Consider the following 23,314-nt stretch of genomic DNA (forward strand, 5'->3'; position numbering starts at 1 on the left):
GGCTCACCCTCCTAATGCATGTGACTCCCTCTATTTGATTCTACTAAACTATCACTTCTCATCAGGCAGGCATCAAGTGCAGACATTTTACAGTTGTGCTCTTTTTATGTGTTCATTTAATCTTTTTTTTTTTTTTGCGATGTAGTGATTTACTTGATTTGACTTATCAACAGGCTGATCAACCCTTTCTTGACTCCCAGCAGTTGGAGTCACTTTTGCCAATGTTGGGAGCTGTCCCAGAAAATTCTATCAATTTCTCCAATGCCTAGTTTCTCATTGTCATCCTACCCCCAGCTCCCCTACAGTATTTGTCCAACATACACCTCCTTTCTGAAGCACTCCACAGATCCTCTGAAGGGATTTGGGGGGATACCCTTTCCTTCCTTACCTACATGTTAGCATGATTGTCCTATTCAGCATTATCCCTTCACATGTGGTTTTGTTGCTGTTGGTATCTTATTAGAAAGGGCACTGTCTTGTCACATGTTCACCTACCTTTCACTTATATTTGTGACTTACAGATGGATCCTTTTCTCCATCAGTCTGTTTTGGGAGATTTTCCTGAATCATGTAATCTGTGAGACCACTTTTGACCTTTTAGTCTTTGATTACTTGTTTGTCGCATTCTGATCCCTTGACCTCTCTCATAATTGTTTCTTGTCCTGCAACCTCCCGTCCTTTACCAGTTCCTACCACTAGTGTTTCAAAATTTTGCTGTTTCTCTCAACATTGGGTTCTTCGTTGTAAGCAGTTCCAGTGACTATCAGATTGTTTACTGTCCAGTGGAGACAAATTTGGCAATTTTGTTCCCTTGTGGTGGGTGTTCACTACCAATTCTTGGGTGATTCAAGTTTTGTCAGAAAGACTTTTCATCCGTTTCCTTTCCCGACCACTGTTGTCTCCTGTACCTATTTTCCTCCCATTAAATCAGGATCCCACTACCAGTCTGCATCTATTGGTAGCTCTACAGACCCTTCTATCACACAGATCTATCAAGCCTGTCAGCCATCCTTCTCCAGAGTTTTACTCTGGGTTTTTGTTCTCTCCAAAACAAATTAGGTGACTAGCATCTTGTGGTCCTTTTTTCCTGCCTCAACCAATTTCTGGACCTTCTTTAATTTCCCATGGAGTCCTTTATCACACTCAGGTGGGCTTTTTTCTCCAGGACTGTGGATGACCATGGTAGACATCATGAATGCCTATCTCCATATTCCTATTTTTCATTAGTTCAGATGCTGTCTTTGGTTTGTCCACTATAGAGTTATGTATCAGTTTAATGCGTAGCTTTTGGGCTTGATTCAGCACTATATGTATTTTATTGAGTGATCAAGGCCTTTGCTTGATCGAAGGTTGCATTTACACCACTATATGGTCGACTGGCTTTTGTTAGTTCATTCAGAACTGGAGTCTTCTCAGCACACATATCTGCTGCTGATAAATGCAGCTCAAGTTGGAGAAGTCTCTCTATTTGCCACCCAATGTTGTATCCACATGGGTGTATTTTTAAACACCCATCTCTTTTGGGCCCAACCTTCTTTACTTCATCTCCATTCAATAGAGCTTTCAGTTCTCCATGCATTTCCTGCTCCCCCTGTTTCTGCACATGAAGTTCTGTCACTTTTGGGGACTTGTTTCTCTGGAAGCTCCTATTCTTTTGGGTTTGGCATATTTGCATTCTCTTCAGTGGGATCTTTTGAGCTTCCAAATTACCCTTCCTCCTTTCCTTACAGACAACATGTATTGGTGGTTGAACAAGGACAACACAATGACGGGAGTACTGCTGCCTCCACCTTGTCTGGATTTGCATCTGCTAACAGGATGGGGAGCATGGATACATCAGCAGGAGGCTTCTGGACAATGGTCTCAGATCAAAAGGTCTTACTATATCAACATCTAGAAGCTTATGGTAGTACGACATGCCTTGGTTAATTTTTTGCCTCTGGTACTGAACAAGTATGTCATGCTCCATTCTGACAATTCCACTATTATTGCCTATATCAATCACTAAGGGGGCACTTGTTCCTGTTTTCTTTGGTCGAACTTTAGAACTCCTTTATTGGGCCCACACACTGCAGATAAGTCTCCTTGTATGTCATGTTCTGGGTGCTTTTTACCTTGTGTGGTGGATGGTTTTTCAGAACCTCACCAGGTTTATCCCACTGAGTGGTCTTTCTACCCTCAGGTTTTCAGATGGCTATGCAATTAGTGGAAAACTCCTACTCTGGATGCTTTTGCCACTTTACTCCAACACTAAGTTACCTCTTTTTTTTTGGTCTCTGGTTCTTCATCCTCAGGCACTGGAAGTAGGTGTTCTCTGTCAGGACTGGACCAATTGGTACCTTTTGCATTCTTTATGGTTTTGTAGACCTCTTCATCATGCACTTCTTCTGGATTGTAATGTCAATATTGTTCTTCACTGCTTTCCACTCCCTCCATTTGAACTTTGTCCTCTTGTTCCATGTTTCACCTATCTGTTCAGACTTATTCCTACTGATTTTAGTCTGTGGGTCTGATATATTTGCCATCAGTGTTTCACGTACTTTTTCCATTCCACGTATATTTGACTTTATCCAGATCAATTTGTCCTACCCTAAACTTCAGCAGCTCCTGAAGGACATTCTTCTTTCTCACCAGTTTCAGTTCCATCCATTTCCCATCTTTATTTCGAATCTCAATCGAACATAATTCTATGTCAAGTACGTGCTATTCATTGTTACATGGCCCACATGACCTCTTTTACTGGTTCCTGTTTCCACTTTTTCATTCCCTAGCATCATTCATCTGTACATGACCTTTCTCCTTCTACCTTTCCAAGTTGGGTTCATCAACAGATTCAATTGGTCTATGCCTCCCTGTCTCTTTCTTCCCAAATTTCTTCCTGGTGTTGTTGCACCAGATCAAGCACCTTATTTTTTTTTCATGGCATCTCACCTCCATCATCTATTGGAGGAAATTCTTAAGTCAGGCATGTGTACTACACCCCATACATTTATCTCCCACTATCTTCATTGGGTAGCTGTTTCTTCCTCATTGGAGTTTCCCTTCAGCCTATCACCATCCTTCAAACTTCAGTGCAGCTGTAACTGGGTAAGTTATTTTTTATATATACATATGTATATTTTATTTTGATTTCCAGTGGTATGTCCCATTTAGGTATGCTTCCTATTTCTCAAATCCACACTGTATAGCCAAGATGTATAACCATGACCAATGACACACTATTGATATGGGGTGAAGTTACTTATATTTTCTAGATGTGATTCACTTCTGTGTGGTGGGACCTGGGGGATGATGTTGCACATATCTACAAATATATATGCTTCACCTCCATGCGGTGGGTCCCAGAGGTTGATGTTGTGCACAGCTTCTGTGTAGTTCTATTAGGAGGGTGTGGTTGCATATATTTTACAGAGGTGATCCATGCATTGGACCTGGAGGTTGCAATTGTGCTCCAGCCTTTGTGTGCTCCTATTCAAAGGATGATGCTGCTTTGGAGTAAGTCCATCACATTGCAATTGGATCCCTTGTCCTACCATCACCTGGATGCTGGTTCCCCACATGTGTTGGTTGTGTTCCTCTTCCTCACTCAGTTTGCCTCATGATCTCCACCTCCATGTAGTGGGTCCTGGAGGTTGATATTGCACCTAACTTCTGTGCAGTTCCACCCGTTGGGTGAGGTCAATCCACTTCCATGCAGTAGGACCCAGAGGGTGATGTTGCACTTCACCTACTGTGCTATCCTATCTGGAGGATAATTACTTATTGGAGAGATGGTTCTCCATCTCATGTTCCACCACAGGAATTTTTCACTGCCTGAGACTATGCTGCAAAGTAGGGTGGCAGTCTGATTGAGTTTGATGCGACCTGCCACATTGGCACATCTATTCCTACCATCATTCAGATGTCAAGTTTTTAGATGTATGTTCGTTTGTGGATTTGTGCACATATGCCAATTTTGTAGATTGGTTTGCACAGTATATACTTCCGTTCTACTTACCTTGAGGTAAAGATGGTGTGGACCCTCCTCCTACCACGGGTCGGAGGTTCTGTTCCCAATACCACCTGGTTTTAGACTGGAATTGACTGGCATCATATGATCTGTTGCCCCCTAGCCACTCTACATCTTGGAGTACATCCATTTTAGCTTTCCCCACATTCCTGTCTGTAGGTGGTTCTTCTGCGGGATGGAGATTCAGATATACTGTGGTTCACTTTCCACAATGGGGGCAGAGTATATTTGCTACAGACGTTTTGCAGTCTCCCACATGTGTTTCTCTCCCAATGGGGGTTACACTTCAGGGGTGTTCTTCAGATGCTTTCAATACTTAATTCTATCCTTTGCACTAGTCCTTCTGCCTATTCAGAGTTGGATTCTATCTATCTACATAATATGAGGTAATGTAATGTATTGGATGTCATCATTTTCCTATACTGAAAATGTATTTCTGATAGGTACTTACCTCCTATCACACTTCCTCCTCACTGAAAACTGGTGCTTCCTTTTCTGCCTAATCTCAAAGTTATGGTTTGGTAGAATCAAATTGAGGGAATCACATGCATCAGGAGGGTGGGTCGCACTCTTACTTGTGGAGGGTTGTCACATGATGATTTACGTGCATCACACAATTGGACCACATTGATTGCGGGTTATGTGGGAGTTCAAGGCCTGTGGCATACAAACATTTTTTTGCATATAGAGGGCATTACTGAATGAAAATAGCTATTCATGTGAGAGGGGTAAGTACCTATCAGAAATATATTTTCAATATGGGAAAAATAATAACTTGTGGGAGTGTCTTCTAATGGACTTACAAAACACGAAGGAGTGACAGAAATTAAATGCCTAAAGAAAAATCTGAAGTTTTTAAATTTTGCACAAAGCTACACAAGGGCTATCTGGGCTAGCCATTCCTAATTTAGCAGTGAAAGACTACAGGGAAGGCAACTAGACATCACCACCCACTGCCAACTCTTGGGCTACTTCTTTCCCAATGAGTAGTGGGATTGACTGTAACATTATAACACCCCCACAACTGAAAGGGCAAGCATGTTTGGTGGGACGGGGATTTGAATCTGTGACCGTCAGATTGCGAATTAAGGGCCCTGTAACCATCTGGCCATGCCAGGCCAGCAGAGAAGTTAACTCCGCTTGAAGCAGTAAGATCTTTTACTCAATTTTCTTGTACAGCAACAATAGTTGGACAGTTAAATTTTTAAAAAACAACATAATTATTATTACCAGGTTCAAGAGCAGCTACATATCCTAAATTGAAACTACTGTGACTTTTTAATATGAACTCCAAAGGATATGACTATTGAAAAAGGATAATAATTGCCAGAAATTATTGTTCTAAAACTGCCTAGAAACATGAAACTTTGTGATCCAGATTACATCACAACTGTGAAAGACTAAAAAAATAAAAAAAAGCAAAGTAGTGGAAAGTACATAAAGACAGGTGTGAAATGTAGTTTAAAATCTCTCTATTTTAAGTTGCAAATAACTCGCATATATTAAAACCTTTGCTTGCTAGGAAATCTGTTCATTATATCTTATTTTGTCTAGGTTACAAATTCCAACTGTAAAGAAGGCAGGTACAGTCATACACGAAACAAACATATTTTGTAATTTATAGTTTACTATATTGCTGAAATTGTTGTTTCTGTCATGTTTAGTAAACAATTATTATTATTTAACTGAAAAATTTTACTTTCAAGTATAAATTTGTCATTTCTTTATTTTGGTGTATGTAGAAATAACAACAGAAAAATAAATATGTAACATATGGAAAGCTATCTAACTGTTTTGTTTTTACTTACTGTTTATCCCAAGAAAAAGTAACTAACTATCCAATAATCCAGCCAATCTGGTAAATAACCATATGTAAAATGACTGAGAATAAAGATTTTGTTTTATTTATTCACTTGTGTTTATTTTTTCCTTTACTGTCATTAAAGAAACCTTGTGTACATTCTAGAATCTGCATTCTTGTGGATATTAAAATGTAGACATATCTGATTGATATCAGAGGACCAAAATAACACAACAATACTGAACTCACCTCTCAAGTTTTACACAGATAAAATGTAATGTTTGTTATAGTTGATTAGTAAATCATAAGTGGTTGATTAGGTATTGGGTGAAGTATTATATTTCTACTTCTGATCATCAATGGGTGATTGGGTGTTGGAAAAAAGTATTATATTTCTACCAGAGCCATAGCTAGGGTAGGGCGGGAGAGGCAGCTGTTCAGGGTACAGCCGGAAGGGGGGTGCAGTCCAAGCACTAAGCCTGTTATTCAATACTTTATGCAGAATTATACAGACTGGAGAGACAATAGAAAAACTTACCATTTGAACTTATCATCCGAATTAAGCAAGATAACTTTCTCTATTCAACACAGTATAGTACTTAAGTTCCCACTTTTGCTCCTTATTCTTCAACTACGTCGTCTTGTTTTAAGTTATATATCATAATCATTTTTTAATTTTGTGGCATTTACCATCTCATTTAGCTACATGCTTCTTTCGTATGATCTATATGTTTTTAGGAAAAGGAAAAATAGGGCTCAAGAAATAGCATATCCAAAGTTCCAGGACATCCTAAAATTCTGCTGGCTACCAAACATTACAGGAAGCCTGCTCGACAGGGTAATCAGGTTTTTACTGTATCTGTCATTGCTATAAAGTAAAGTAAAAACTGAGGTTTTTTGCAATTAAAAGCGGAACATTGACTTGTTCGGTAATTCATTTATGTTCTAGTAATTATCTTTAATATATATTTATCATCTATCGGATCTTATGAAAACACTTGATTTTGATGGAATAGCAATCATGAAAAACAAATTTGTTCTGCAAGGATGTTTGCAGTGAAATAGTTTGGCAGAACTAAAGTCCAGTACACTATATTGGAACCTTTGCAGATTGTCCAGTCAACTGACATGCATGGGCCATGAAGAAGTGTGGGGAGGGGGATGGGTCCAGTTTGTGAAGCTTACCCAGGGTGCAAAAATGACTGGCTATGGTTCTGATTTATACTTTTGATCAGTAGTGGGTGATTGAGTATTGAAAAAAAGTATTATATTTCTGCTTCTGATTTTTGGAAATGAGTAAAATAATATGGATTCTTCAAATTTATTATTGAGGGACAATGTGTAATAATTCATAAATTTGAATTGTGGGTAAGGATAAATTTACAGCAAGGATTATTTCATGTGATTACATTTTGACAATTTTTCCAACTGTGTGCTTTAGTTGATTATACTGAGCACAAAAGACATGAGAAGGGTCTTCACATACTGAGAGGGAAGTGTGATTTACTGAAGTGGTGGTAATGGACGGAAAAAATGAAACAATGGCAACAAATATAAAATTTATTGGTGCCTTGTGGCTATTCTATACAGCTCTGATTCATGGATAGAAAAACTTGGAGGGTTCGCATAGTTCCACTTATCAGTGTATTACATATATATATATATATATATATATACATGTATATATCAACAACCATTTTTTTTGCAAACAATAAAATGTATAGAGTATTACCAAAGTACCAGTTTCCACTAAAGGAAAAAAGACAAATCCCATTACTTGTATTCACACTAAGTATGCTGTGTACAACTATATCACTTCATTTCTAGTATACTACCAAACAACAACTTATTTTCATTGGACTATTTATTTAATAAACAGAAGTAAATAGGTGAAAAGATATAAAATAATACCTCTGTTCTGCTCTTTATTATGATTTTTATCAATGGTATCATAAGCAGCTTGTATTAGATACTATACTACTACATTCACCCATATACTATCTGTACATTATCGTATTATAATAATATATACTCTCGACCAGTACTGTAATTTACTTAAATTTTGCGATAACTAATTCACTAATTGCTATGTCCTATTACCCTTATGAGTAATCGACCTTTGACTGAAAACTATGTATTTTGGAAATCATTTTCATGCATAGCTTAACAAATACTTTGCAGGCTTATAACTATATAGGTGTACATTTTTGGTCTACTATTTTGCTTTCTGTTTTTGTTGTATATGAATGCCTTAGAATATTTTAGTCAGTTTGATGACATGTTACCGGCAAATTTATTGCCTTAAAGGATGAGATGCTAAGAATTATATCTAGCGCCATCTCTTGCCAGAAAACAGATGTACTAGTTTATACTTTACTTCATAACATTTTTTTTGTCATTACGTATTTAATGCCATTTTCTGGGAAAAGTAACTACTGTTTTCCCATTATAACAACTTTTCAGATGAAAAATGTTTTGTTTTTATTTAGTGGCACATTTAAATTTGACTGTATTCATGTTTACCATTCAATTAATGATTTAAATGTCAAATTTTTATGTAAATTCTAATTTAATGATTTTTTTTACTGTATTTAGATATACATATATTTTTTTATCAATTCTATAAAAAAATCAATTCCAATAGAAAAAGTTTTTCACTGTACAATTATTTCTTTTTTAAATCATTATATTAACAACTATATATCTATCCTTAAAGAAAGGTAAACAGCAACAAGTTGAACCATTTTAGAGAAGAATTGAAACCAGATTTGAATTTTGACTTTTAAAAAAAAAACATTTTATTATTGTACCATGGATTTTTAGGTAATGTACATGTTAAATCATAATATAGGTTCTCAGTTTACACAGTTATCATTCTTCCCTGTTGAATAATTGTCACATTAATAACTTATGCAAAACTTAAGATCTGCATTTTAATTACGGTAATCTTGGTCCTAACCTAAAGTACGTGTTTTATGTTATTTTGAGCAAATAAAATCAGACTAAAATTTTGACAAATCAAGGTTTTTTGGGTAATTTTATTATGTGTTGTAGCACTTTTTAACTTGACCATGTCTCACTTCAATACTTTTATATGAATGCTATAAGAGATCACTACCAATTTTTCTGCATTAAAGAAATAAAAAGAGTATTTAATTTAGTTAAGCATAGACAATGGATAAGACCTGAAAATAATAAAATGTTTAAAATCACTTCAGGAAAATATGGGCAATGTTTTGGTCAAATAACCTTCATCGGGACATAATGTACAAGTTGGATTATCCAGTTTTATGTGGTGTTAATAAAAGTTGTTAACATCACTGCATTTTTACTGTTATCACTGACACATGTCTAGAAGTTGCTAAATGACTAAATTGTCAGATATTATACTTCATCATATATTCAAGATGGTTAACGATATGGTAAGTAATTTTCATGTGAAATTTTCCTACCATTCCCAGAATAATAATATTCTGGAGGTTAAGGTGACAGACACAATTGCAGCATAACAAAAGAAAATATCAGAATAAATCACTAAGCTAAACTAGGTTTGTAACCACAGAATGAAATCCAAGGTTATAAGAACTTTTTTTAGGGTATACACAAAGTCAAAATTTGTGCTTTAATATCCATTACTTGTTGCTTATTTTAAAAGTGATCATAAAGTACAAAAGTAAATTCTGATATGATGAATCACCTCTATACCCAGAAAAGCTATTTTCCTCTACAAGTTGTGCTATTCTGCCTTAAAGATTTGCATGCCACCAACCTTGTAAAACTCCCACCTAAAATTCATGTGCAAATATGTGAATTTGCACTACTGTGTGATGTGTCATGCAGCAAAAATCCTCCACCAACAGGACTGTGACACACCTCCTTGTGCAAATTTACCTCTACATTTACATGTAAAAATCCTCATTCTTTTCTTTGGCATAGTCATGCTAAGATGTGTTTATTTTTGCTGAGATTTATTGAATTAATTTACTTCAAATTTCCTTTGTATTTTCAACCTTTCAATATGAATTCAGATTTTTTTTTTATTCCTGATGTGAGTACAAATATCATTCACAATTGAACAAAATAGGAAGTTCTTTGCCTGTTGAGATTGTGATAGCCATCATCCAACATGTGGTTGGGTCCATGTTACCTCTTGGTCTTCTTCCATCTCTGCTACATGTTTCCCTTCACAGAATTTGTATGCTGAAGCAAATTTTTCCACCCAATACTTCTCTTTCTTATGAATATCTCAACTCTTAGTACTGCACTTTGCATTTCCTTTGGGTTTTAATTTGCTTCCACTGTTTTATGCCTCATCCTTCCTGCCTTATCAGGTAACACATTGAAGTTACTGTTTAGTTATAGTTCCTTTAGACTTAACTCATAGAACTTAATGTTTGGACATCGTTTATTACTCCGTAACATATCCACATGTGATATATTGTTTAGATCTTGTTCCTTACTCCTTGACTTTTATGACACAGTCTATAATGTTTAATCATATTTACTTACTCCTTAACATATATACCACATAGTATATTACATTTAGTCATAGTTCATTTCTACTTCCCATGTACACGTAAAAATTGATGGTTGGTTGTATTTACTTATTCTTTACCAGATAAACATAGACTTTAATGTTTAGTTGTTCTTTAATGTGTAACACATAATTGCTGGTTTATTACTCCTTATTATGTCCACATAGAAGGTGATGTATACACCCAGTTCATTACTTCTTCACCAATACTTATATAAGATAAAGCTTCATCTTGGTTAATTATACATTGCCATGTAAACATCCATGTTAACGTTTAGTTTTTACTCCTTACCATGTCCCACTTTGAATATTGTGTTTGGTCATGCATATGTAGTTCATTGCTCCTTTCTGTATACACAACAACTGATGTTTGCACATAGTTACTTATTCTTTAACATATAACACACAGAATATGTTGTTTAGTCATAGTTCCTTACTCCTTATGTCACTTGGAAGGTAATGTTTAATCATAGTACATTACTTCTTAGCTTGTAAACTTAATAGGTAATGTTTCTTCCTCTCTATCTCTTCCCTCAGGTCGTTACTCAGTTTTGGGACAACCCTTTAAGGATACTTTTGGTGGGTCTTCACAGGCTATCCTAACCTTGTTTCGTCTCTATCTCCTCACACCTCAGCCCTGACTTCCCCTTCCCAACTTTCCATTCCTTCCGATACACCCTCACAAGTTGCTCTTTCCTTGGGTTATGACATCCCTTTATCATAGTGTATGGGATTGTCAAGTCCACCCCCTGATCATGTAGCTATTCCTTTGCCCATTCCTGTCACCCTTCTACTTCTTCCATGTGTCAGCATACGGGGCATACTTATCAGTATTTCCCTTTGACTTCATTACATTGTAACATATTCCTCCTCTTTCACAGGACCATTCTCCTGTGATCTCTAAGTTATTTCTATCTTAGGTTTTAGGGTGGCATTTCCTCCACCTTTCCCAATATCACGTTATACTTTCTTCTCTGCCTTTTTTCTACCCTCTTTCATTCATTCCTTATCCGTTGCCCCCCCCCCCCCCATTCCTACTTCTTGCCTGATTGAATTGTGGTTCCTTGCTGGTGTACACATATTTACCTACGCTTTTGTTTCCTCCTGCTCTCTCTTTACCACACTTACTTTATCCTGACCGGTCTTTCCTTCCTTTGTATTCCATGGTGGGGGAAAGAGGTTACTCCTTTTCTCCCATTTACCCGTCGTCAAGCAAAGGGGGCAACTGCCCAGGGGCTCAGGCAATTGAAACCTAGTTATGCCATAAAGCCCACAAAGCATCTATAGGCTATATCTTCATTTAATGATAAAAACCATAGTTTTTGGCTTTTCTTTGCATATAGATGCTTGATACATTAAGAACGACTGAAATAATAATTAATATGTATTTGTTACATTATAGATTAAATAAATATTTGTTGTTACTTTATTAACATAAGGTAAAAACCGCTGCTGCTATGATTTTGTCTGGTTTATGAGCTTGTTGCTGTCCTAATTTAGGATCTTCTTTTTAATAAATTCTTGAAAATGTTAAAAAAGAGAGAGAGAGAAAGGGGGCCCAGCAAGGATGTTTGCCCTGGGGCCCATGCTGGCTCTCAATGTTCCTCCATTTTCCTTAACTGAAAATATATTTATGATAGATACTCATCTCCCTACAAATTCCCACTGCACTTTTATTGATTGCCTTGTCAAATAGTGAGGATTTTCATATGCCAATGTAATGGGAACATTTGCACAATAAGGTGTGTCACATTCCTATTGGTGGAGGGTTTTGCTGCATGATATACAATCATGCAGTAGTGCAAATTTACGTGTTTTCACATGAATTTTAGGTAGGAGTTGCACAAGGCTGGTGTCATGCAAGTCTCTAAGGCATGACATCAAGAGGAAAATATTTGTTCTGTGTATGGAAGTGAGTGTCTACCAGAAATACATTTTCAGTTAAGGAAAACGTTAATATTTCGTGGACTGAGCAAGCTACATACGTAGAGCAAAAATAAAAATCTATCTCATAATGAGCATAGTTAATTAAGTATACTGTTCTTGCATTTTATATTTATAAAGATAAGTGTGCATTGTTTTATCATTTGGGTACTCTATTAATAATATTTTTAGCTGTAAACTGAATAATTTCTCACGAGGTTCAGCCACTTTAGGAAACTCAGGTTATTAAATCCACATAATCTGTATAATAAAATAATAATGAAAATAATAAAAATAGATATCTTCAACATTCTAACCAATATTGTTAATGAAAGTAACATTGAAAAAAGAACAAAGTATATGTTTCTTATGGAACACATAAACACTAGTTGTTAACTTCAATTATTGTCATAGATATAGACCTTTTGCTACCAGTGTTTGACAATTTCTTAATATTTATTTAAAATAACAAGTTCTTGCAAAGCGTCCTCCCTGCATTAAAAGTTCAATTTCTTGGGAATGTCAATATAAAGTTACAGTTTAAAAACATTGTGCTAGGGTAACTAAATTTCACCAAAGTGATATTGAGAATCAAAACTTTTATTGAGGACAGTATGAAAATGATTAAAGGAGTTTGAGAAACTGTCACAGAAGGTGTTCAATTGCTTTCTATTGTTCTCAAACAGCACTTCAAGCCATCTCTAAATGAAACTGCTCTAAGCATGTGTTCTGGATAGTGTTCATTGATCTTTGCTATATTCTATACAGTGACAATCCATTTTATTTAAATTGTCAGTTTTGTAATGTTAAAAAGAGAGAAAAACTAAAAGCAACTCTAGTTTGGAAGAAAAATAATTTATGTATGTATATGCATTATATTAAGACTTAAAAACACTTTCAACCAAGCCTGAACTTTTCTAATTAAAATTTGTGATTCTCAATGTACCTCTAGTGAATTTTGTCCCTCCTCCTGTAGAGTAAGTAGTTTTTAAGATATAATAGTTTTTAAATATGGGATTTTCTTTATAATCATACTGGACTTGTTATATTAAGAATTTTTTGTATATGTAGAAATGAAAAGGAATTTTCACCAGGCCCAATAGTACATAGGAATAAACATACACATAAGTGTAGACTTCTCAGTAGCAGTAGATATCAGGACATTTAAATGTAGGATAAAATTAATTTGTTTTTGTATTAAATATGATTTATAATATAAACCAGTCAGAGGACTGTATAGTGGGTAAGTTGTTCAAGCTTTGAAGTTGCCTGCACTCACTGTTAGTTACATTTTCAACTACTTTCCAGTAAAACCTCATGAGGTCAGGCTAAAGAGATTTAGATTAAGATTTAAGTTCTGTGCATCAGTGCAAAATGGTTATTCTGTTAAGTATTTATATATTATCAAATTATTCATGATTCTTAAATATATTGTTTAATGTTATCTATTAACATTGATTTAGTGCAAGTAAAATAATATATATATATATATATATATATATTAGTCTTACACAGCTTGGAACACTGTTAATCCTTTGCATTTGGGCCTGGTTCCTTTTGTGTATGTCAACATTTAACAGTATTACATTCCAAATTTACTTTAACAACCTTTATTATCCATGTACATCAATGAACTTGGCATGAAAATGTAGTTGATATTTCAATTTTGTATATTATCTAAATTTTAACTTCCTAATATTAGAAAGAAATATTTAATAAATTCTCAATCTTCATTTTTCTATGACATGTCTCAGCTTTGATTTCTCCATTTCAAAATTTTTTAACGTCAAAAATAGGCTGCTGCAGTTTCTAATCAATAAGAAGAGCAAACTATACATAATTACAAGTAAGACTAAAATTTGAACATCTTGATTTGCCGAGATATAAAAAAATTGGTCAAACTTGACAGAGAAGCCCTTCTTCATCTAACTTTCTAGATTGTTTGCTAATTAACTTTACATGTTTAAACAGATTCTCCTCTTCATGAATCCATTTCTTGTTATCATCATCTTCCCACCTAGATTGTTCACTTATCCCATTAGCTTAGAGGTGTTACTCTGAATGTCTAAAAGAATTTTTTAACCTAATAAGAGTTTACATAGATAGCAAGTAGATTATAGTAGTTTTGATACATTCTATTCTAATGACTGATATATTTTTTGTTCTAAAGTAAAAGCTAAATGAATTCTGTTTTGGACACTAAAACTTGTGAGACTTATTAAAGAAAGTCTTAAAATTCTTATTCAAGTGCAGATGAGTTTGAATATGCAGTAAGTACAAATTCTTGTTTTTATGTATATAATTTATTTATCATTACATATTTTGTAACAAAAGTTACTAATAAAAATAAAGTGTCTAAAAGTCAATGAGTTCTCAAGTTTGAGTGCTGTGTAAAATATTAATTTCAGCAATAGTGCATTGTTTGTGTTGGCTGTATGGTAAGCAGCTAATGGGTTACTGCTGTGATTTATTGCTTTTAATACAAGGATTACAGCTCCAATAGGTACAGCAATAAAGACAGAAGTAAAAGAAAATATATGTGAAAAGCTTAAACTGTTGAGGTAACTAATTTGGAACTTTTTGATCATTACTCTTAGGGTAAAAAAATGAGATGAAATATAAAGTTTTGCCAAAAAAACAAACTGATATTCACTTAGAAGGTTCTAAAGATTATATAATATATGAATAATGAAAGATGAAAAGAAGTATTTTATTCTTAGCATAAAAAATCACCTTTCACTCAGACCGACTTAGTAAAGGTTTTGTAAATTCACAGACAAATCCTCAGTAAAAATACTTTATTAAAAAACTTAATTTTTTTATATGACAGACTTGTAATGTTTACTAAAAGCCTACCAAATTTTATGAAGGTCCACTTACTAAATTTAGAATTATAATAAATATTAGTATGTATAGTTTCACAGACTTGAATGAGTTTGTGGACAGATGATTAATTGTCCACTATGTTTAAACATAATACATGTATGAAATAATACTTGTTATCTAGAAACTCCATTAGACTGGCTACTAGTAATTGTGGTAAGAACAAAATATTCAGGCATTGCTGGACAAACAACATACACATTAATAATTCCACAAGACTTTTAACACTTTAAAAAATGAAAGGTGTGTTAAATAAATTGTAGCTCACATATTTTTAAACTAGATTTGAAGTTTTAAATCTTTATTGCCATTTCTTAAGTAAAAATATGTAAAACACATGCCTTTAAAAATTATTTTATTCCAAAACCGTCTTATCTCCCAAAGCTGTCTCAATCCTGGTCTGGCCTCTAAGCATTGCTTAAAACATTTTCACTAACAGTGCACCAGTCTTTCATACCCCATCAGTTTGGTGCCATTTCAGAACACGTGCTGTTAATGTAACTAACCTCCTACCAATCATACTGCACCATCTATACTAGTGCAGCTAGCTCCCTCTACTATTCTAGAACAATCCTCACCTTCTCGATTGCATTAGAGTGTCTTGACATGTGTTAAATTCGCTCTACATGTCACTACTGCAACTTAGTTTGTGATTTATTTTCAGTGTTTCTCAGTTTAAACCTTCAAGTTTTGACTTTAGTGTTTGCTTTCAATTGTTTAATTAAGTTTTGTTTTTGAAAGTTTATTCTACTTTGTAATATAAATTCAAGTTTTAATGTGACAGATGATGACATTCCCATGAGTGTTGACGATGGTAATGATACTAGTCCCTAGCAAGGTAGGTTGGCAATATCTGCTGAGGAAGTTCAAGCTTTAATTTGCAAGGAGCTAGAGACTTATGTTCAGTTGTCGATGACTTCTCCCTTTCCCTCTGAACATGCTTCTGAGGAAGAATTTAATCAGGGTGAAGACAACTTAAACTTTTTTGGTCACATAATGCTGACAGTCAAGAGAGTTTACCAACCTCTCCCTTCCTACAACTTACTGATTAGGTATGTCAAGTTTTACATGTTTCACCTTTAGCCCTTGATTCCTTTCCTTCATTATTAGGTGAAAAACCTTTTTTAGATTATTGTTTTTACTCCCTCACCTGACATATGGGTTCATAATCAATGGTTTTCTGAACAATTGCTGTCAGGGTGGCCATGCTCCATCCCCCTTCAATTGATGGACCAGCATTCATTAGATTATCAGTGGGCCTCGGATTCATTTTTGGATTTCCAGCATTTGGATCCTATCCTTCCCCTGTAGGGTTCTAATCCAGGGTCTTTGATCCTTTTTAATGAGTCCCAGTTTTTGAGGATATGTCCTGTCCTGACCTCCCTTTTACGTACCATTTCCTCCCTACAGTTGTCATCTCAAGCCTTTTTCCAGTAACCCAATCACTTCTCTGATGAACTCTGGTCCCACCTGTGGTCTACAATGGCTATTTTGTCAGCATCAATGCTGTCTCTCAACACCTGGATGTTATGTTGTTGGTATTTTCTAGGGAGGTATGCATTACTTGAGGGGGGTGCATCTTCCCCTTTCTTCTTTGAAGGATCTTCCTCAGGCCCTGTTTCTTCACAGTTTTTGGTGGTTGTCCTGAGTCTTTGGAGTCAAGGGTCGATGTGGCGAGGTTACATTCATTCTTGTCATCCCTGGCCTCTCGTTTGTTTCATCCTGCTGTTCCTGCCCAGCCTTCACCTGTCTGTTTTCTCCATGCCCCTTCTTCCTCTCCCCATCCATTACCCTTCTCCAGACATTCCCCTCCTTACCCACATTTTAGCCATTATAGGTAGTGGGATGTTCTTTCCAGGGCAGGTGGGATCCAGGTTGCTACAGTTTCAAACCATTTGGTAACTCTACTGAACAAATCAATGGGTTGTAAGGATTTTGTCAGAGGTTCTTTTCCTTCAGTTTCTGTCCTCTCTCTCCTCTTCCCCAGTGTCCTTCCCTCCTGTTTGGGAACATACCTCATCCAGTCATCTAGTCAAGTCTGTTCAAGACCTCCTACACAAAGAAGCTATGAAATGGGTGGTGCCCACTCAAATGGGATTTTACTTCTGTCTATTTGTTATTCCCCAAAAGACAGGAGCTCAGAAACCCATCAAAATTTGTCCCAGCTGAATACCTATCTGGAGACACCTTGCTTCACCATGGAGTCTTACCTCTCACTTTGGTGGGTTTTTCCCCCCAGGACTTTGGATGACCAATTCAATATGATGGATGCCTATTTTCATATTCCAATTGCTCCGAAGTCATATCATTTACTTTGGTTTATCCACGAGGGTTGTGTTTTCCAGTTCTGGGCACTACCTTCAGTCTTTCTTCAGCTCTGTAGGTGTTTTGTCATGTAGTATGTTTTTTTCATTTCATCTTCACTCTCTGGGCCTTCGGACTCACCATTACATGGATGACTGGCTACTTCTCTCCTTTTCCCATGTCCAGTCAGTAACTCATGCCTGCATACTTCCTCGAGAAGCTATTCAGGTGGGGTTTCTAATCAAGTTGAAGAAGTCTGTTATTACCCCAAAGCAATATTTTATTCATTCAACTCCCATCTCAGTCGGGCCCAGCCTTCTCTACTTTGGCTCAGGGATATGGAGTGAGCGGTCACAGAGACTCTTTTCTCCTTCTCTCACTGTGTGAGAGGTTCTATCTTTTTGGAGGATGTAAGTTCACTTGGAAGCTCTCATTCCCTTTGATCTGGCACACATGGCTTTCCTTCAATGGATGTTTCTCGACCAGTGGAAATTCTCCCACGATCCCTTGGACCATCACATCATTCTTCCCTCTGGGATCAGGGCTGGCCTTGCTTGGTGGCTCGACAGGGAACATACCAAAGTGGGAGTTCCTATTCTTCCACCTCATCCTGAATCTCACCTGTTCACAGCTGCATCCTTGGTGGGTTGGGGGGGGGGGCTTTCCTCATTTCCCGAGAGATTTTTGGTTGGTAGTCAGTAAAGGAGGCTACTCTCCATTTCAACATCCTAGAATGTTTGGCAGTTTGTTGGGCTCTGTATCATTTCTTCCAGCTCCTGCAGGGGTGGGTGGTTATGGTTCATTCCAACAGTTCCACTGTCATCAGCTGTATCACCAAGAAAGGGGAACCAAGTCCAGATATCTGTGTTTTCAGACTCTGGATCTCCTGTACTGGGACCATGACCACATGATGATCCTGGCATGTCATGTTCTCAGAATTATGAATCTTGTGGTTGATCACTTATCTTGTCCCAACCAGGTTCTGCCCACAGAGTGGTCCCTTCATCCACAGGTATTTTGGTGGGTGTGTTCTCAGCTAGGAACACTGCCTTAGATGCATTTGCCACTCACTGGAATGCCAAACTTCCTTCCTTTTGATCTCCAGTTCCACAACCCTCAGCTGTGAGGGTTGATGCATTCAATCTATATGCCTACCCTCCAATCAGACTACTCTCCAAAGTCCTTATCCAGACAACTCCTTGTCATGTCCTGCTAGTTGCTTCATATTGGCTGGCTCAGATGTTGTTTCCTCTGCTCTGGCCCTTACTGTAGCAACAGCCTCTGCCTTTATGTCTGTCCCAGTTGCTCTTCTGACAACCAAGATTGGATGTAGTTCATTCTGATGTCACCAAACTCCATCTTCATGCATGTTTTTTTTTCCTATCCCTTGCCTCAGCTCAGGGACTCACCCCTCCTGTAGAGCATCTGTCCTTTCCTGTACCATTGACCTTCCTTCTTGTCTGTGTACCAGAGGCATTTGTCTACCTTCAGACTTTGGTTCTTTCACTGAGATTCCTGTCCTTCTGTTCCTCATCTGTTCTAGTTCTTTGCCTAGTTGTTTGATCAGGGTTTGTTTGTGTCATCTGTTGCTCCTTATAGGACTGCCCTGTTGAACACCTTCCATTTCTCCCATTTCCAGAAAGCCTTCTCCACCCCGGTTATTTCCCACCTTTTCCATTCCTTTCATCTAGTCTGTCCACCATGCCCCTATGTTCTACCAGATTGGGATCTTAATATTGTCCTTCATGTCCTGTCTGTTTCTCTCTTTAAACCCATTGCAACCATATTGCATTGTACCATATTTACCTTAAGACCTATTTTTTCCTCCTCCTGGCTTGTAGTCATCATTTTTCTAATATTTATGCCATTAATGTTTCCCGCATTCTTTATCATTCCTCTTATGTTATCCTCTATCTGGATCGGGCCTTGCTTCCCAAGACATGGGCTGCTCGGGAAGGTTCTTTGGCCTTTTCTCTTATTTCCTTACCTTCTATTTCCCACTGGTACTCCCCTTCGGATCCAGATCAACTTCTTTGTCCAGTTTGTTTCCTGTGATGTCATGTGGCTTGTACTGCTTCCTTTCATGATTTTTGTTCACATCTATTTGTTCCATGGAATCCCTCTGTTTTCCATGATCTGTCATCTATTACCCTCACTGGCGGTGATCATTCAGGCTGATATGCAGGCGACTCACAGTATATTTGTTGCACATTATCTGCATGACCTAGCTGTGTGTTCCATTGTTGGGTATTGTCTTCTTCCTGTGGAGATTCTACACACATCTGTTTGCCTTTGACTGATTTAAGTTGCCATATTATTGTTTTTATCTATTCTTTGTTGAAATTCATTATATCTTAGGTTCCCACCTGTTGTTGCCTGGTTAATATTATATTAGCACTAAATATGAATACTTCTATAATGCTCACTGTTGAGATGGAGTGTTTCTTTAAGAACACTGGCAGCTTGTCTAATGGTATGTGTATATATATAATTTTTTTTTTATCAATGTTCATTGTTTCATATATAAAGGGCTGTCATTCAAGGACTTCATGAGTAAAGCAGGTGGGCATTTCTGTCCATCCCTACTGACCCATAACTACTACAACTGGGGTCTTTCTGCTTTTTAGGAGGACAAGAGTCCTTACCACTTCCAGTTCCCAATTGCTGGAGTGGTGGTCCAAGGAAGTTTCCTTCTGAGTGAGTTTTGTACAACAAACAAAATGGAACTGTATAGATCCTGTGTACCCAGGAATAGGAGGGCTATCATAATTATATTCATTGTTATACCAAACAATGATTATGCAATAACATAATATTCAGGATCCAAGGTGCCTCCTCTGGTTATTTTTGCCAGGGAAGATAGCATTTGTTGTTCAGAAATTTCTTATGCAGTGTGCTTCCACTGGATATTTTCTGCTCAGATGAACCGCACTTGGCATAATCCCTCATAACCCAAGGTGCTTCCCCTGGATGGTTTTGCCCAGGTAGACTGCACGTGGCCTCTTCTTATACAGTTCATAGTCCTTCAGTCCTAGTCATGTATAGTTGTTTTATTTATCTCAGGCACCATACTTTGGCTCATTATCACTATGTTTGGTACTACGTCTTGCTACATATGTGGATGAAGTATGATATGTATGTTGAAAATGGGCTGGTTATGAAAACCCTCACAATCACAATATCCACCTGATGTTTTACCTGGATGGACCACACTTGACATACTCCAATGTAACCCTAAACTTGACACATACTTATATGGGCCTGTTGTCGCTTGCACACTAGCTTTCCATGTTTGTCAATGCCTTGCTGTTTCTAGTCATAGTTATACAGCACTTCTGCACTGATTTAGTGCTGTATGTCTCTTTACTGAATGCATTGGTACCTGCCAATTCAGTTCCACCCTCTTTGTGTTACTGTGTTGATTACTGGACAAAGAGCATACCTGTTTCAGAAGTATTGCAATATCCCTCAGGTGTGCTCTTTCGGTGTGGTTGCTTTCCACTTGATTGGATATTGATGTACCTTCACCAGCCCCTCCACCTTTGCAATGTGGAATTCTAGCTTTGGGTGAGACTGTTTAGGAAGTTAACATTTTCTTACACTGAAAAGGTATTTCTGATAGGTACTTACCCCCACTGATATGCCGGTGTTTTAAGTTTGTATCTGCCAATTCTTGAAAGTGAGGGTTTTTCTAGAATAATAGAGGGAGCTAGCTGCACTAGTATAGATGGTGTAGTATGATTGGTGGAAGGTAGCCACATGATCAGCACATGTTCTGAAATAGTGTGAAACTGATATGGTATAAAAGACTGTATGCACTGTTAGTAAAAAAACGTTTTTAGCAATGTTTAGAAGGCAGACCAGGATCAAGATAGCTTTGGATAAGAGAACGTAAGTACCTAACAGAAATACAATTTCAGTGTAAGAAAATGTTAACATCTGTGAGATAAATGTTTAATTTTCCTTTCCTTGATAGGAGAATTATGAGATAGAATTTTATTCTGCTACAGGTTACATGAAAGCCATAAGAAACTTCAAAAAGTAAACCAAGGACTTGAAGACAAACTTTTAAAAATTGTGAGTATAAACTACTGTTTAGTAATGTTAAAGCATCTCTAACACTTATAGATTTAATAATACACAAACTGCACTGTTTAACTCATTCAATCCAGGTTTATGTCTGTTGATCAGTAAACTTTCCTTAATATGCAGTTCCTGTTTGCCTTTGAGAGGATTTTAAATTGTCCTCATATAGGTTGTTAACACGTATTCAGCATGTTTCTTGATGAAAGGATTGAATGAGAAAGACAATGCAACTCAGTTATTACTGTTCAGCAAAATAGAATCCAAGGGAAATGAACACTGTATTATTTCTTATTCTTACTATCTTGTTAAAGTGTTGTCACTTTTGTCTTGTAGACATAATTCAAGCAAATAAGGTGTGAAAATGTTCTTGTGAAATGTATCTGCTACCCACTCCAAGAAATGTTGTATATGTATGTTAAAATATATTTAACTTAGAAAACAAGACTCCATAAATCAGTGGTTTTTCTCTTTAGCAGAAGTTCACTTTTCCTTTGTCCATGACTGATCTTGTGAAACATATAAATCCATAGGGAGATTTCAGGGGATGTGGTTGAGTCCACCCCTATGCTTTAGAATGTTTCTGGTTAATCAGGACATGGACTTACTATCTCTGGTTAAATTTTACTGTATTATTACAAGTTTGTAAATTGAAATGGTATCCATTTAGTTGTAACCAGTATTCTGTCCAAATTAACAATAATGAAACATTGTACTATTATGTGCAACAAGATTGGAAAAATGGTATGATATATCAATAATAATTTGATACCAAAGCAACTTATAAGGGCAAAAAAGTGTATGGGAGTCTCTGCAACAGATAATAGATGGAAGGTTGTTGGTCTTATTATCAGAAAATTAGACACAAAAAATATTTTTTGGACTTTGTCAAAAAGACATTAGTTATTCTAGTTGTATTAGAAATATTTTGAGCATTTCTTAATGAAAGTTCACACAGAAAACTTGAACTACAGTGGGTACAGGTTAGCCCTGTTGTAGGGCTCTGGAATTCAGAGCTAATTAACCAGGTTGAAATTTGTGAGATCCACAAAATATTTCCTGCACTTTATGCTATTGGTGCATAATAAAAGTGACAGTTAATCCCTTACTGGGGATGGTAGGTTACACTGTTGACTGGCTGTCTTGCTTCTGATCAGTGGTTCAAAATTAGCGAGAGTGGCAGATAGATTTAGTAGTTTTGCCATAAATATGAATTTAAACTTCAAACTACAACTTCTCAGAATGCTTAATTATTAAATATATGTGTGTGTGTGTCACATTTTAAAAAATAGTGTTACGTCTCTGGTCATTTGTTAATTTCCGATATAAATTCTTCCCGGGGAACTTCAGCGATACAAGTCCTTTCTTAAATAAAACTAGTTTATTCTTTCTCAATACAACTTTGCAATACACAGAATTTCCACGGTCACTTTAACTTAAACACATGCTATAATTCACAACGATTCATGCACTTTACTTACGGTCACTACTGCTCATTTGACTCAATTATCTGTCTCTATATCTGTCTATCTGCAATCATATCTCTGCTTTATTTGCTGGGCTTATATACAAAAATGGAGGGTGCCTGGAAAAGACTAGAGTTGCCAGGAACAGTCATGATACTTCTAGAAACTCCAGCATGCATGCTTCCAGCATCGCGTGACTACCGCTGTCGTAACAATAGATTGTATTATCAGCTAGAAGAAGTAGCTATTGTGGTTTCTATTCCATTACTGCAAACAAATCATTCTCCACATGAGTGATGTTAGTCTGACAA

At 36.6% G+C, this 23,314-nt stretch overlaps 1 protein-coding gene across 4 annotated transcripts in view; it reads left to right on the forward strand.

The window, feature by feature from the left end:
* The window catches only part of LOC106466671 (tight junction-associated protein 1-like), an 88,679-nt gene that overhangs the window by 57,592 nt on the left and 7,773 nt on the right, over positions 1-23,314 (forward strand). For all 4 annotated transcript variants that reach the window (XM_022394734.1, XM_022394733.1, XM_022394735.1 and 1 more), the window contains one exon: positions 21,465-21,531. In XM_022394734.1, coding sequence (XP_022250442.1) covers positions 21,465-21,531 — 67 coding nt within the window. The remainder of the gene's footprint in view (positions 1-21,464; positions 21,532-23,314) is intronic.

The sequence above is a fragment of the Limulus polyphemus genome, unplaced genomic scaffold, assembly GCF_000517525.1.
Source record: "Limulus polyphemus unplaced genomic scaffold, Limulus_polyphemus-2.1.2 Scaffold2339, whole genome shotgun sequence".
Taxonomy (NCBI): Eukaryota; Metazoa; Arthropoda; class Merostomata; order Xiphosura; family Limulidae; genus Limulus; species Limulus polyphemus.